The sequence below is a fragment of the Heptranchias perlo genome, chromosome 11 (assembly GCF_035084215.1).
Source record: "Heptranchias perlo isolate sHepPer1 chromosome 11, sHepPer1.hap1, whole genome shotgun sequence".
Classification (NCBI taxonomy): domain Eukaryota; kingdom Metazoa; phylum Chordata; class Chondrichthyes; order Hexanchiformes; family Hexanchidae; genus Heptranchias; species Heptranchias perlo.
In genome coordinates this window covers 29,481,784-29,498,888 of record NC_090335.1, presented here as the reverse complement: position 1 = coordinate 29,498,888, position 17,105 = coordinate 29,481,784, and the positions used below count along the sequence as shown (strand labels likewise).

Sequence of the window (17,105 nt, the reverse complement as noted above, 5' to 3'; positions counted from 1 at the left end):
TTTCAAATAGAAGCCTAGGTACGTTGGGGGCGGGGGGGGGGGAACGAAAATTGGGAAAATCCGGGGCGGGTAAGGAAGCCGGCTCCAACTCGCTGACTTCCGCGTTTCACACAGACGCATCTGTGCACATGCGCTTCAGAGTTTGGAAGTCCCGCCGGCAATTAAAGCCAGCGGGCTGACATTTAAAGCAGTCATTAAGATATTTAAACTTATTAAATACTTAATTTTATGGTGATTGAGGCAGGGAAAGGATTTTCATTCTGCCTCAGCACGTTTCCCGTGCTGTGTGAAACACACCATGCTGCAGGAGTTCCTCAGGGCAGTGTCCTAGGCCCAACCATCTTCAGCTGCTTCATCAATGACCTTCCCTCCATCATAAGGTCAGAAATGGGGATGTTCGCTGATGATTGCACAGTGTTCAGTTCCATTCGCAACCCCTCAGATAATGAAGCAGTCCGAGCCCGCATGCAGCAAGACCTAGACAACATCCAGGCTTGGGCTCATAAGTGGCATGTAACATTCGTGCCAGACAAGTGCCAGGCAATCACCATCTCCAACAAGAGAGAGTCTAACCACCTCCCCTTGATATTCAATGGCATTACCATCGCCGAATCCCCCACCATCAACATCCTGGGGGTCACCACTGACCAGAAACTTAACTGGACCAGCCATATAAATACTGTGGTTACGAGAGCAGGTCAGAGGCTGGGTATTCTGCGGTGAGTGACTCACCTCCTGACTCCCCAAAGCCTTTCCACCATCTACAAGGCACAAGTCAGGAATGTGATGGAATACTCTCCACTTGCCTGGATGAGTGCAGCTCCAATAACACTCAAGAAGCTCGACACCAACCAGGACAAAGCAGTCCGCTTGATTGGCATCCCATCCACCACCCTTAACTTTTACTCCCTTCACCACCGGCGCACAGTGGTTTCAGTGTGTACCATCCACAGGATGCAGTGCAGCAACTCGCCAAGGCTTCTTTGACAGCACCTCCCAAACCCGCGACCTCTACCACCTAGAAGGACAAGAGCAGCAGGTACATGGGAACAACACCAACTGCACGCTCCCTTCCAAGTCACACACCATCCCGACTTGGAAATATATCGCCGTTCCTTCATCGTCGCTGGGTCAAAATCCTGGAACTCCCTTCCTAACAGCACTGTAGGAGAACCTTCACCACACGGACTGCAGCAGTTCAAGAAGGCGGCTCACCACCATCTTCTCAAGCGCAATTAGGGATGGGCAATAAATGCCGGTCTCGCCAGCGACGCCCACATCCCATGAACGAATAAAAAAAAATGTTGAAGGAGCCGTGTTTCAGCGGGCGGCCATTTGGACATTTAAATGCCTGTTTGACAGATGGGGATAAAAGGTGAGTTATTGCAGCAAGGCACTAAGTTCTCTCAGAAAAACTTTTGGCTGGGATATCTTTGTATTTAGACTGAAAATTCTTGGTTTACACTTAGAATTGTTCTGTTTACACATATTTACCAACTTTTCAGACCCCCTCAAACTGACACCATTAGGATGGGGGGGCGCATTGGTTGCATTCACCAATACATCCGAGGACAAGGAACATTACCATCCTCGCCAGGCACGGCGTGCACTTCCGCCACATGCAGCTCCAGATCACAGGCACCTGCACAAGAGCACAGAGGGGAACAACAGAGGGACCAACACTGCAGGAGGCACGAACCTCGCCAGAGGGTCTACAGACTGAGGCCCAGCGTCCCAGACCTCTCTGAGGAAAAGTGCATACCAAAGCTGAGAGTGAGTCGCCAGGTGGTTGCAGACATCTGCAGCCTCCTTCATGCCGAGCTGCTCCCGGCTGGGCCTCGCTGCATCTCATTACCCGTCGCTGTTAAAGTCACCACTGCCCTCAACTTCTTCATCTCCGGATCATTCCAGGGTGCCACTATGACATCGCCGGGATCTCTCAGCAGTCTGCACACAAGGGCATAAGGCAGGTCACCGACGGCTTGTTTCGCAGGGCCTCGCAATACGTCAACTTCCCCATGGATGACACAGCCAGACAGAGAGGGCAGTGGGATTCCACTCTGTGGCTAGCTACCCATGGTTACAGGGTGCAATCAATTGCACACATATAGCAATCTGAGCACCTCCACACAAGCCAGGACTGTTCATCAACAGAAAGGGTTATCACTCCATCAACACTCAGCTCGTTTGTGACCAGTGCAAAAGATTCCTTCATGTGTGTGCCAGATTCCCTGGCAGCTGCCACAATTCCTTCATTCTGAGAGAATCTAACATCCCAGGCCTCTTCCACGCACCGATCACCCTTAAGGGCTGGCTCCTCAGGGACAAGGAATATCGTCTGCACACATGGCTCATGACACCTCTGAAGAACCCTGCAACAGCGTCGATACAACGACAACCACATCGCCATCAGGGCTGCTCAAGATGCGATTTCGGTGCCATGATCGTTCTGGGGGAGTGCTTCAATATGCACCAGCGAGAGTGGATCGCATTATAGTAGTGTGTTGTGTCCTGCACAACATGGTGCTACAGAGAGGGGTACCGGTTGAGGAGGCCCCATCCTCTTATCCACCATCCACATCTGCCATCCCTATTGAGGAGGAGCAGGAGAAGGAGGAGGAGGAGGAGGCTGAACCCATAGGCAGAGCAGCAGCACACCTGGCCGCTCGTGAGGCCAGGGAGTCACTCGTATATGAAAGGTTCTCGTAAGATCTGAAAGTGAGAAGAGTCCAATCCTCACACCACCTGGAGAGATCAGTGCCAACACCAGCCCCCCCCCCCCCACCCCCGCCACACCACCACCTTCTGCACAAAACAGTCCTGCAACTACACATACATACTGTTAAATGACCCCTGGATGGCATCAAGTGTCGCCGTTCATGGTGAAGCACATGAAAGGGCGCCATCACTAAAGCCACTTAAAAATGGGCAAGATGTGGCAGCAGTGGTGAGAATGATAATATTTAATGTGACTTTAACAAAACACAAAATATGAATGAAAAGTATGACAGTCTGTCAGACACCCTTGTGCATTCCCTTTTTGATCACAAATCATTAGCCTTTCTCTTCCTACCGCTTTTACGTGGTGCATTCCCTCTGGCTGCAGCAGAGGTAGTGGCAAGTTGCTCATGTTCATGCCCTGACAGCTTAGATACTTTTGGCCTACGTCCTCTGGGTTTTGGAGCCCATGAGGGCCCCTCCAAAGACTGCTCCACCTGCACCTGTGCAGGGATGGACTCGGGCACCTGGAAAGGGGGCAACATTGGGGGTACTGGTTTAGAGGGAGGCAACAGGTGAGATGTGGGAGCGCTTTGAGTGGCGTCCCCACTTCCATGTCCCCTTTCGCCATCATCCCTCTCCTGGGCCAGGCCCACATCACTCCTACCGCTCTGCTGGACAACAGTTTGGAGGGCATGTGTGATGCCTTGTAAGGCCAGTGTCAATGTATCTGCCTGCCTGCCTAAGGCAGCAGAATGTACTTCACCCTGAGTCTGCACGGCCGTTGTCATGGCCTGAATGGACTCATTTGTGAGCCGTGCTTGAAGCTCAATAGAGGCTAGCCTTCTCTCCATCCCAGACATTCCTGCACTTAACTGCAACACTTTCTCAGACATTTCCGCAGTTACCTGCAACACTATCCCAGACATTTCCGCAGTTACCTGCGACACTATCTCAGACATTTCAGCAGTTACGTGTAACACTATCTCAGACAGTTGCTCACATCCCTGTGATACCATTCCACTAATGCAGGAGTTGGACTCCTCCATCCTCTGCGCTATTATGAAGAGTGTGCGTGGCATCTATTCCAGTGCTTCGCAAATGTGCTGCTGTCCCTCAATCATTCTCCTTTTAAACGATGGCTCCCGGGGTTCGGCATCTGCATCCAGCTGAGCAGAGCCTGGAGAAGAGTGCTCCCATTGACGCGGACTCTCCACAGCTGCCCCTGCCACCAGTGTCTGCTCGTGCTCACGTGTGTAAAGACTCACCAGGTGCCAACCCAACTAAATGACTACTAGGACCCACCGAGGTGTATCTGCGCTAGTGGATGGCTCACTAAGATGTGACGGTGCGCCCTCAGAGGCCTGGAGCTCTTCTGAGGAATTGCCTTCTGCCGTTACTGCAGTCATTGAATGGCCTGTAAGAGAACAGAAGGCAATATTAAGCATCATCACGGATGTGTCATGTTGCGATGAGCATACTGAGGTGTTCAACTTGCCAATCATTATTAACATCAATTCATGTTGTGTGTGATGAATGTTAAAGTTGTGTCACCAGATGTTTGTGGGGTGCCAGTCTCGGCGTCCCCGACGGACAGGCACTCGAGGGTGCGGCTGATCTGCAGGGCCTCCTCCTCCGCATCTCTGAGGACCACTATTTATTGTGGCCCCCCTCCATTCCTCGCCCTCTCGCATGCATTTTGCACTTTCTTCTCCTAGAAGGGGAGAAAGTACAGACGTGTGAGTGAGTGATGGTGAAGTGGCCAATCAATGAATGCAATGCTTTGGGTGAGGCTGACCATGAAAGAGGTGCATCAGAGGGTGAGTATGAGGCAGAGACATCACATTGGATCAGGATTTGGGTGAGTGCTAGTGGTGGGGTCACAAATGGGGAGGTGAGGAAATGCTGAGGAAGTGCAAGTAAGTTGAGGATGAGCCTTAAGTTGGTGTGAGGAGTGATGTGATGGAGTAGTCTTGGCAGTGCAGAATGAGTTGTGGGGAATTGGGGTAATGTGGAACACAGAATGCAGGAGAATCAGTAAGTGTACTCACTTTTGCTGACCTAGTTAGGACATTGAACCTTGTTAGGTCACCTCGAGCCAGGCCTTCCTGGTGGCAGAGGCAGGCACTTCCTCCTGTCAGCCGGGTAAAACAGTTCCCTCCTCCTGCTCCTCACCCCAGCCAGTAGCACCTGGAGTGAGGCATCATTAAATCTTGGAGCAGCCTTACCCCTGTGCTGCTCCATATTGAGTGTTCTTGGTCTTTGCTCCAGCAAAAGCCTTTGGAGCAATGGCCCTTTAAGTGTAGACACTCCAGCTAACAGCCTGTCATGCGGGTGCACAGTCTGCCCACTGCATACTTTCGGATGCCAAACCCAGAAGCCATGTTAAGGGCCACCAATTAAATTAACTTGCGATCGCGTGGGAACGGTAAGTTTTTATTATCCAGGTTTGTCGCGCACCCATTGAACCACCCCCCCCGCTGCCATCCCACCGCCCTTTGAAAATTGAGCCCAATGTAACTGTACATACAATGACCATTTTGAAAATAAGGATACCTGCAAATAAAGTCCCTTAAGTATCCCTAATTTACCGGTTTCACTCTATTCAATTTATAGAAGGGAACTTAAAAAAAAACTACTCAAATAAAATAATGCAACATTGTACCTTGGCAATACACTTCAATCTGATTTTGTTCCCCTGATGCACAATAAGATCAAATTCTCCTTCCACGGGGGAGAAGAACGATGCATGCCAGACCACTTCACATTCCAGATCATTGAATGCATCCACAGTACCTGCATAAAGTATAACACGGACAAGTATTCTTTTAATGAACAACTCAATTGTAAAAATAAGATAAAAACCTTAAATTTGAGGTGAGATAATATATATTTTTCCCGTCAGGTTCTCTACAACTGAAAGTGGAAAAGCAGAAGAATTTGCGATACATTGAAATTAACAAGTCAATACGAGACTGTAATTAACAAGTTTAACCAAAGATACATTAGGAGGGCATTTAACTACAATTTGAAATAAACTCTGTGGGGGAAATTTTAAACTTCCGCCTGTAATGGGCGCGAAGTCAGCAGAGCGGCTGCACTGCCTATCCAAAACAGGAAGCCTGAACCATTTTCAGGTGTGGACCTCATCTAAATGCCACCAGAGAGCTGGTCGTGGGATGTCGGGAAATCGGCCGGCTCCCACGTTGAGCCAGTGGCAGGTCGGTCCTGGGGGCTGGAGGCATTCCGAAGAGAGAGGGTGGTCTTGCACGAGTCGGAGTTTGTGGGCCCAAGGAGAAACACTACTGTTCCTTCTGGCCCCACAAAAATAAAAATTAAAAATGTCTTCAGCCATATTTTGAACTGTCTCCAGCAGTCTGTTTAAGGACTACTGGATAGGCCACTCAATGCCTGTTACAAATGTGCACAGTGTGTGCAATGTATGTTCCACTTATTTGTATCTGAAAATTGCAATCAGGGTCCTACAACCAACATAGGACCTCGTGTTGCATATTTAAGCAGCTTCCCACCAGAAACAGGTGGGCATGTTGCTTTCCCAGTTACAGACCCATCCCAAAATTGCATCAGCCGAGCCTTGCAATGGTGCAGCCAAGGTATTTCCCTCCCCCCCACTGATTTTAAATGGCTGGACACCTCTTTTTTCAGGTGAGAAATAGGTGGCCAGCAGGTGAAAATCGTGCCCTATACATCTCATTGGTAAAGTCATGTTGAAAAAATTATCTGCAGTTTTGATCAATCTGCCTTCATTCGGACTTCGATACACTGTAAAAGCTGTTTCTGGAATCTAGACCATTAAGTTATATTGAAAAAGATTCACAGAAATCAACTTTTCCAGTGACAAAGAATTAAGGAACATGATCATTGTGTTCAAAAATGTAAGACACATAGATAACTGAGAGTGAAGAATTGTAAAACATGTGTAGAATTAAAAAGCCTCAATTGAAACTGTAAAAAAGAGTGCTAGACAAGTAAAGCAAACTCACAGTAAAGGCAGTTGTGTCAATTGGCTATTACCTTAGTTGAAAATAACTGAACAACTATTTGATTAAGAGTAAGATTGAATGTTATAAGGATAAGTATGGCTTTAAATGATGAAATAATCTATTGAACATGACGGGTTGATTTTTGTGTTTGTACCGGTCCATTTGCACTTAAAAACAAGGCGGTAGCAAAATTACATGACTGGTAGAAGCGCAGACGTATACCAAGTTGCCATCCATTCCTGATTTTCAGGTGGACTTCAATTCTGGCAGCTGGAGCTAGAAATAGGTGGGAGACTCATAAATATATACATTGAAAGGGGGGGAGGGAGGGGAGGGGAGGAAAGAACAAAAGGGAAGGTCTGTGATAGGGTAGAGGGCACGAGTGATTCAATGACAAAAGGGATGATTGGTGCAAGGCAAGGAGGGTGGTAATGGGACAAGTTAAGAAACAAAAGATCGGTTTAGAGGAGCTGTAAATTGCAACAGAAGAACCATAACCAGCAGCTGCAGTCCAAAAAGAAATTAAAAATGGGAGCAGTGGTTATGGTCTGAAGTCCCTCCCCCCTTTCCTTGGCTCTGTATTTGCTTAAAAACTTTAACTCTAACATCTTGCAGTTCTGACGAAAGGACTTCGACCTGAAATGTTAACTCTGTTTCTTTTTCCATAGATGCTGCCTCACTTGCTGAGCTTTTCCAGCATTTTCTGTGATATAGTGGCAATAACAGAGATCTCAAACAAGGGCAGGAATGGGAACATTCCTGGCTACAAAGTATTCAGAAGGAATGGGGAAGGAAAAAAAAGGAGGGATTGGTGGCAGTATTGATCAAAGATACTGTTGCAGCCCTGGAAAGGGACGATGTTCTTGAGGGTTCAAAGACAAAATCTATTTGGTTAGAGTTAAGGAGCAGAAGAGGAGCTGTTACGCTGCTCAATCTATGCTGTAGACCATCAAATAGTGGGAAAGAGATGGATGAACAAATCTGCAAGCAAATTTCAGAAAGATGTAAAAACATCAGAGTAGTGTATAATGGGGGACTTCAATTATCCTAATATATACTGCTAAAAAAAAGTGTAAAGTGGGGATGTTTGCTGATGACTGCAGAGTGTTCAATTCTATTCGCAACCCCTCAGATAATGAAGCAGTCCGTGCCTGCATGCTGCAGGACCTGGACAACATCCAGGCTTGGGCTGATAAGTGGCAAGTAACATACGCTTCATAGTCTAATCACCATAACTTGACATTCAAGGACATTACTATCGCCGAATCCCCCACCATCAACATCCTGGGGGTCACCATTGACCAGAAACTTAACTGGACCAGTAACATAAATACTGTGCCTACAAGAGCAGGTCAAAGGCTGGGTATTCTGCGGCAAGAGACTCACCTCCTGACTCCCCAAAGCCTTTCCACCATCTACAAGGCACAAGTCAGGAATGTGATGGAATTCTCTCCAGTTGCCTGGATGAGTGCAGCTCCAACAACACTCAAGAAGCAGATACCATCCAGGACAAAGCAGCCCATTTGATTGGCACCGCATCCACCATCTGAAACATTCACTCCCTCCATCACTGGCGCACTGTGGCTGCAGTGTGTACCATTTAGAATGCAGCAATTCACCAAGGCTTCTTTGACAGCACCTCCCAAACCCACAACCTCTAACACCGAGAAGGACAAGGGCAGCATGCGCATGGGAACAACACCACCTGCACATTCCCCTCCAAGTCACACACCATCCTGACTTGGAAATATATCGCTGTTCCTTCATCGTCGCTGGGTCAAAATCCTGGAACCCCTACCTAACAGCACTGTGGGAGAACCTTCACCACATGGACTGCAGCGGTTCAAGGGGGCTGACCACCACCTTCTCAAGAGCAATTAGGGATGGGAAATAACAGCGACACCCACATCCCATGAATGAATTTTTTAAAAATTTAAATGTGTAAAGGAGAACTTTCTTGTTCAGTATGCTTGTAGCCCAACAAGGAAGGAAGAAAAAGCAACTTGATTGCGTTCTTCGTTGAAGTAACAGAGAGGGTTGATGAAGGTAGTTTGATGCTGCGTATATGGACTTTCACAAGACGTTTGATAAAGTGTCACATAATATACTTGTTGGCAAAATTGAAGCCCACGGGATTAAAGGGACAGTGGATACGAAATTAGCTAAGAGACAGAAAGCAGAGAGTAGTGGTGAACGGTTGTTTTCCAGACTGGAGAGAAGTATGCAGTGGATCCCCCAGGGGGCGGTATTTGGACACTGCTCTTTTTGATATCTCTTAATGACCTGGACTTGGGTGTAGGGGTCATAATTTCAAAGTTTTTAGATCATACAGAACTTGGAAATGTTTTAAACAAGTGAGCAGGATAATAGCAGACTTCTGGAGGACATATACAGACTGGTGAAATGGGCAGACACATGGCAGATGTAATTTACTGCAGAGAAGTGTGAAGTGATGCATTTTGGGAGGAACAATGAGGAAAGGCAATATAAACTAAATGGTACACTTTTAAAGGGGGTACAGGAACAGAGAGATCTGGGGGTTCACATACATAAATCATTGAAGATGACTAGTCAAGTTGATGAGACTGTTAAAAAAGCAAATGGGATCCTTGACTTTATAAATAGAGGCATTGGCCCAGAAATTTGGGGGTGACCCATTGTTGGGCACGGTGGGGACACAGGGTATATACTGGAGTAATACCTCAACAGCATGATCCTGATTTCCTCTTCTATTTTGGATGATCCTCAGACACCACAGGCTCTCTAGACTGCAGTGGTCCCTGCACAAGCTTCAATGCCTTGAACATAAGAAATAGGAACAGGAGCACGAGTAGACCATATGGCCCCTCGAACCTGCTCCGCAATTCAATAAGATCATGGCTGATCTTTGAACTCAACTCCACTTATCTGCCCAATCCCCATATCCCATGATTCCCTCAGAGTCCAAAAATCTATCGATCTCAACGACTGAGCATCCACAGCCCTCTGGGGTAGAGAATTCCAAAGTTTCACAACACTCTAAGTGCAGAAATTTCTCATCTCAGTCCTAAATGACCGACTCCTTATCCTGACACTATGCTTCCTAGTTCTAGACTCTCCAGCCAGGGGAAACAGCCTCTCAGCATCTTGGACGTCCTTCTGCTGAAGAACCCAATGGTCGGACAAGCAGGAAAGTGAGGTGGAAGGCCGGAAGCACTCTTCCCTCTTCATTTGAATCTTTAAGCTCGGCCTGCATTTTCTCTGGATGCAGACCTACTGACATAAGTTTGGGGTTGTCAAGGAAACCCCAGGACAGCACAGCGGGGGTGCAGACCCAGTGTAATGGGTCTCTGCCCATTTTTCTTCATCACTGCACCTGGTTACTAAGCATACCAAAGAGGAAGTTCTCTACTCTTGTCTCTATCCACGCATTTACTTGTAATTCTATCCTGCCTATACTGCCCATAATATGGCACTGGCCGTAATCCAGAGAATACAGCGACAGAGATCCTTTTCTTTCGTCTAGCCTCCAACGCCTGAAAACCCTGACTGCAGGATCTCCAGCCTATGTCGTTATTTCCTACATGGACCACAACTACTGATTGCTGCTGTTTCTCTCCAAAAATTTGTCTTGCTACTGATTGATGTCCCTCACCCTACCATCAGGAAGGCAACAGATCATGCAGGACTCACAGTCATAACAGCAAAGCATATCATTTATACATCTGATTATGGAATCCCCTACTACAGCTACCTTCATCTTCACCATTTCAACTTTTCCCTCCTTGGATAGCCACTTTCACCACAAGAGAAGAGATTAGAAAGGTTAAAAATGGATAGGATGACTGGCAGGGAACATAAAAGGAGGTAGCAAAGGATTTTATTGGCACGCAAAAAATAATAGTTAAAAAAGGATAGGGTCAATCAGAGATGAAAAAGAAAAGCGTAAAAAGGATGAAGGAATGAGTGTTTGTCTCAGTTTTTAGCAAAATAGTATGATTGTGGCAATGAAAGGGTACAAGAGAAAGTGGAACAATGAGATAGGATAGCCTCAGATAAGGAATTAGTAAAGAAAAAAGCTGGAGGAGTGTAAATAGTGGAAGTTCCCAGAGGTCAGCATTAGAACCCTTGCTCTTAATGATCTGGACCTGAGTATTGGGGACACAATATCAAAATTTATAAATGACACAAAAATAGGAAGTACGGCTAACTATGAAGAGAACTTAACTGACTTCAGAGGGACAGATTAGTAGATTAGACAAATAAGCACAAGTTTATACATTTTGGGAGAAAGAATAAGGAGAGTAAACATGCGCATAAATGGTAATACTTTAAAAGTTATAACAGAAGAGCAGAAACAATTGGGGGTTCAGATATTGTTGCCAGGGCTCCTTTCGGTATCATCTGCTGTTTACACCATTCATAAAGGATATATATGAGGAAATTTCTAAAATTATCAAATTTTGTGAGACTGTGTGGTCAGATAATATTATTTTAATTTGTTCATGGGATGTGGGAGTCACTGGCAAGGCCAGCATTTATTGCCCATCCCTAATTGCCCTTGAGAAGATGGTGGTGAGCTGCCTTCTTGAACCGCTGCAGTCCGTGTGGTGAAGGTTCTCCCACAGTGCTGTTAGGTAGGGAGTTCCAGGATTTTAACCCAGCGACGCTGAAGAAACAGCGATATATTTCCATGTCGGGATGGTGTATGACTTGGAGGGGAAAGTGCAAGTGGTGTTGTTCCCATGTGCCTGCTGCCCTTGTCCTTCTAGGTGGTAGAGGTCGCGGGTTTGGGAGATGCTGTTGAAGAAGCCTTGAAGAGTTGCTACAGTGCATCCTGTGGATGGTACACACTGCAGCCACTGTGCGCTGGTGGTGAAGGGAGCGAATGTGTAGGATGGTGGTCGGGGTCCAAACAAGCAGGTTGTTTTGTCCTGGATGGTGTCGAGCTTCATGAGTGTTGTTGGAGCTGCACTCATCCAGGCAACTGGAGAGTATTCCAACACACTCCTGACTTGTGCCTTGTAGATGGTGGAAAGGTTTTGAGGAGTCAGGAGGTGACTCACTCGCCGCAGAATACCCAGCCTTTGACCTGCTTTTGTAGCCACAGTATTTATGTGGCTGGTCCAGTTAAGTTTCTGGTCAATGGTGACCCCCAGGATGTTGATGGTGGGAGATTCGGTGATGGTAATGCCATTGAATGTCAAGTGGAGGTGGTTAGACTCTCTCTTGTTGGAGATGGTGATTGCCTGGCACTTGACTGGCGCGAATGTTACTTGCCACTTATCAGCCCAAGCCTAGATGTTGTCCAGGTCTTGCTGCATGCAGGTGTGGACTGCTTCATTATCCGATGGGTTGCGAATGGAACTGAACACTGTGCAATCGTCAGCAAACATCCCCATTTCTGACCTTATGATGGAGGAGAGGTCATTGATGAAGCAGCTGAAGATGGTTGGGCCGAGGACGCTGCCCTGAGGAACTCCTGCAGCAATGTCCTGGGGCTGAGATGATTGGCCTCCATCAACCACTACCATCTTCCTTTGTGCTAGGTATGACTCCAGCCATTGGAGAGTTTTCCCCGATGCCCATTGACTTCAATTTTACTAGGGCTCCTTCTTGCCACACTCAGTCAAATGCTGTCTTGATGTCAAGAGCAGTCACTCTCACCTCACCTCTGGAATTCAGCTCTTTTGTCCATGTTTGGACCAAGGCTATAATGAGGACTGGAGCCAAGTGGTCCTGGCGGAACCCAAACTGAGCATCGGTGAGCAGGTTATTGGTGAGTAAGTGCCGCTTGATAGCACTGTCAACGATACTTTCCATCACTTTGCTAATGATTGGGAATAGACTGATGGGGCGGTAATTGGCTGGATTGGATTTGTCCTGCTTTTTGTGGACAGGACATACCTGGGCAATTTTCCACATTGTCGGGTAGATACCAGTGTTGTAACTGTACTGGAACAGTTTGGCTAGCGGCGCAGCTAGTTCTGGAGCACAATTCTTCAGCACTAAAGCCGGGATGTTGTCGGGGCCCATAGCCTTTGCTGTATCCAGTGCACTCAGCCGTTTCTTGATATCACGTGGAGTGGCTTCTGTGATGGTGGGGATATCGGGAGGAGGCCGAGATGGATCATTCACTCAGCACTTCTGGCTGAAGATGGTTGCAAATCCTTCAGCCTTGTCTTTTGTACTTACGTGCTGGACTCTGCCATCATTGAGGATGGGAATGTTTACAGAGCCTCTTCCTCCCGTTAGTTGTTTAATTGTCCACCATCATTCACAACTGGATGTGGCAGGACTGCAGAGCTTTGATCTGATCCGTTGGTTGTGGAATCGCTTAGCTCTGTCTATAGCATGTTGCTTCCGCTGTTTAGCATGCATGTAGTCCTGTGTTGTAGCTTCACCAGGTTGACACCTCATTTTTAGGTACGCCTGGTGCTGCTCTTGGCATGCTCTTCTACACTCCTCATTCAACCAGGGTTGATCCCCTGGCTTATTGGTAATGGTAGAGTGAGGAATACGCTGGGCCATGAGGTTACAGATTGTGCTGGAATACAATTCTGCTGCTGCTGATGGCCCACAGCGCCTCATGGATGCCCAGTTTTGAGCTGCTAGATCTGTTCTGAATCTATCCCATTTAGCATCGTGGTTGTGCCACACAACACGATGGACGGTGTCCTCAGTGCGAAGACGGAACTTCGTCTTCACGAGGACTGTGCAGTGGTCTCTCCTACCAATACTGTCAGGTAGATTGGTGAGGACGAGGTCAAGTAGGTTTTTCACTCGTGTTGGTTCGCTCACCACCTGCCGAAGGCCCAGTCTGGCAGTTATGTCCTTCAGGACTCATCCAGCTCGATCAGTCGTGGTGCTACCGAGCCACTCTTGGTGATGGACATTGAAATCCCCGACCCAGAGTACATTCTGTGCCCTTGTTGCCCTCAGTGCTTCCTCCAAGTGGTGCTCAACTGAGGGAGGGCGGTAGGTGGTAATCAGCAGGAGGCTTCCTTGCCCATGTTTGACCTGATGCCATGAGATTTCATGGGGTCCGGAGTCAATGTTTACGACTCCCAGGGCCACTCCCTCCTGATTGTATATCACTGTACCACCATCTCTGGCGGGTCTGTCCTGCCAGTGGGACAGGACATACCCAGGGATGGTGATAGAAGAGACTGGGACGTTGGCAGAGAGGTATGATTCTCTGAGTATGGCTATGTCAGGCTGTTGCTTTATTAGTCTGTGGGACAGCTCACCCAATTTTGGCACAAGTCCCCAGATGTTAGTGAGGAGGACTTTGCAGGGTCGACTGGGCTTGGGTTGCCTTTGTTGTGTCCGGTGCCTAGTGGTCCGATGCCGGGTGGTCGGTCCGGTTTTATTCTTATTATGACTTTTTGGAGCGAGATTGTACAACTGAGTGGCTTGCTAGGCCATTTCAGAGGGCAACTAAGAATCAACCACATTGCTGTGGGCATGGAGTCACATATAGGCCAGACCGGGTAAGGACGGCAGGTTTCCTTCCCCAAAGGACATTAGTGAGCCAAATGGGTTCTTACGCCAATCCGGTAGTTTCATGGCCACCATTACTGATACCAGTTTTTTTAATTCCAGATTTTTATTTAATTAATTGAATTTAAATTCCCCAGCTGCCGTGGCGGGATTTGAACTCATGACTAGGATTATTAGTCCAGGCCTCTGGATTACTAGTCCAGGATCATACCAGTGGATGTATGATTATTGGCAGCATTCTAATGATCCGAAAAAATCAAGTCACTCAACTGAAGAGCAACAAGCGCAATCTAATGCAGATAAAATGTACAATACTGTACATTACCAAAAGAAACATGAAACGTGGATACACTAGATATGTGCCTCTTGGCAAATTAGGAAGAAGAAAACGATTTAGGTCTGAAAATCCATGTAAGGCATTTGAACAAGGCTAATTGAAAGCTTCCAGAAGCACATGATGGTAAGTCAAAAAAAGTTATTTGAACTATGTATAAACTATTATGTATAATTTAGAACACGTTGAAGCCACATTTCCTCTTCTGGTGTAAATTGTGTCTAAAAGATTAAGAACTGGTGCCAAATCCACCTGATTGGTAGGCCTTGGAAATCAGTATAAACCACCTGGGTGAGACTTATGTCTGCTGGTGCACTGTGCTGCTGACCCTACCAGAATTCATGGGGTCAACTAATTTTAATATGCACTAGCAGGCCAGGAGCACAACTCTCGTACATCACGGGAAGAAATTACTCGGTTTTAAAAGCCTGCATCAACTTAAGGTGGCAACAGTTTTGTGGAGGCACAGCAGGTAGTTGTTGCATGTTTTCTCCTCCAGCTTCTGTCAGAATGTTCATCTGCAGTAATGTTTAACTAAAGGATTTCTTGTGTTTTCTCAAGGCTTCATAATAGCTTCCAACTTACTCTCTGGAGGCTCACAAGGAAAGCTTCAGGAAAGTGGAGGCAGGAGGCAAGCCCAGAATTTTTAAGCTGCTGATCGGTAGATCTTGCTTGATGAGATCAGTCAGAAGAATAACTGGCTGGCTGGGCTTGCTGGGCAGAAGGTTACCCAAGGCGTTTACCAGAGCTATGTGGTGGGAGTTGACAGTGGTACTGAGTACAGCCTCTCTCATCCCCAGTACAGTGGACCAGTGCCACAAGATATTTAATAACCTGATCAGGGCAGCCAAAGTAAGAGAAGTGCAACCGTCCCATTTTTATTTTAGCACCATGAAGTCCCTTCGCTGATCCCTTCTTAAATGGAGTGGTAAGTCTTCATTCACATTAAAATCATGGATCAATGGATCTATAACTTTGTCACCTGGAACTTCATCAGGTCTTCACCTGTATCTGCGTCATTGGGCCTGCATTGAGATTTGAAGCCTCCACCTGTGCCAATCTTCTGTCAAAGCTAGGTATAGTCATCTGCGTATTAGGAAGTGTGCAGGTACCATCAGGTGGCACAGAGCACCTCTTATGCATTACAATCTGCCTGCCATCCTATTATTCCCAGCACCTCACATCAGGTGAAGCCCTTTAATAAACCCATTGAAGCATGTAATGGCACAGCTAAAAATAAATAAGACAATTGGCATAAAGGCTCACAAGAATCTACACGCTATTAGAAAAAAAATGTTAAAACTGGCTAGAAATAGCCTCAAAACAGCAAAAATAAATTTCTCTGTTACCCTTTAAATATTCTTTCCTGCACTACTCATTGCCGAGGAACCCTGGATGCCTAATTATAATGGGCGACGGTATCACTCAGAGTTGACCAATGACCTCAGAAAAAGGCCTCCAAACAAAGCTACATCATTAACATAACTCTGTGCATCTTTACTGGTCATAAATACTCAGTTCCCGCCTGTGACATCAACAGAAATGCATGTTAAGCACTAATAGGGCGAAGACTTGATGCAATGAATCTCTGGCCCTTTTTCCTTAGCCTAAAAGGCACATACAGAACATTAGACTGAATAAAGTCAGGACCATTGTCTTCAGAACGATTCTGATTTTTCTCTAAAATTCAGAGAACAATAACAAAAATGTTCCCAAGTTCAAAACATTAAATTGGAAGGATAGGTTGACATAATTGGACTTTTTCTCATTGGACAAAAAATTGTTTCAGTTCTTTAAAATATTGAAGAGCACAAAGCCATAAGTAAACAAGCAGATTATTTAAAGTAATCATAGAATTAAATAGGAATTCTTCAAAAAAATTGAAAAATTAAACTAAATATTTTATCATGGAGTAGTAGATAGATACAATAGCAGTTAAAGCATCTCAATTACAATTTCTTTGAAATACAACAGGACAAATGGTTTAAGTTTATAGGGCTAATCGTAAGCACAGATTGCCATTGGGTTCAGGGAGAAATTTTACTGAGCTTTTTCTTCTTGCAATTGTCATTTTAGCTAATGAGGGAAAGTCTATGACAGTACAAATTGTACACCATTTATTGAAAGGTCAAGTAGTCTCTTATTCCATACTTTTTGCATTGTGTCCTATGCTTCTAAATTTCAGTACATCTTACAACTGCAAACTATTGTCAGATTTCCTGGGGAAAAAAAATATTTTGAATTAGAACACTAACTTACTTTTTGCCTAATTAAATATTTAGCTTCTCTATGTAATGAAGCATGCTACCATCCTTATTTGGAAGCTTCTGGGCAAGGCAAGAAATTGCACAAACAAGGGCATGCAGGAAAGCATATATTTGTTAGATTAAGATATCTGCAATCATACAGTAGCAAAGCATGGTCAATTTTGGATGACAGTCAATGATTAGAACTTTAGTATTTTTTGACAGGTATACAGTTTTATCTTATGGGTATATTTTTAACTTCAGGAGCATGACAAAATATTTTTCTCTGAATTGGTAGTGATTTTTTAAATTCCAACTTCC

At 46.0% G+C, this 17,105-nt stretch overlaps 1 protein-coding gene across 1 annotated transcript in view; it reads right to left on the bottom strand.

The window, feature by feature from the left end:
- The window catches only part of LOC137327209 (cilia- and flagella-associated protein 47-like), a 602,936-nt gene that overhangs the window by 484,752 nt on the left and 101,079 nt on the right, over positions 1–17,105 (bottom strand). Inside the window, exon 17 of the mRNA XM_067992778.1 lies at positions 5,384–5,514. Coding sequence (XP_067848879.1) covers positions 5,384–5,514 — 131 coding nt within the window. The remainder of the gene's footprint in view (positions 1–5,383; positions 5,515–17,105) is intronic.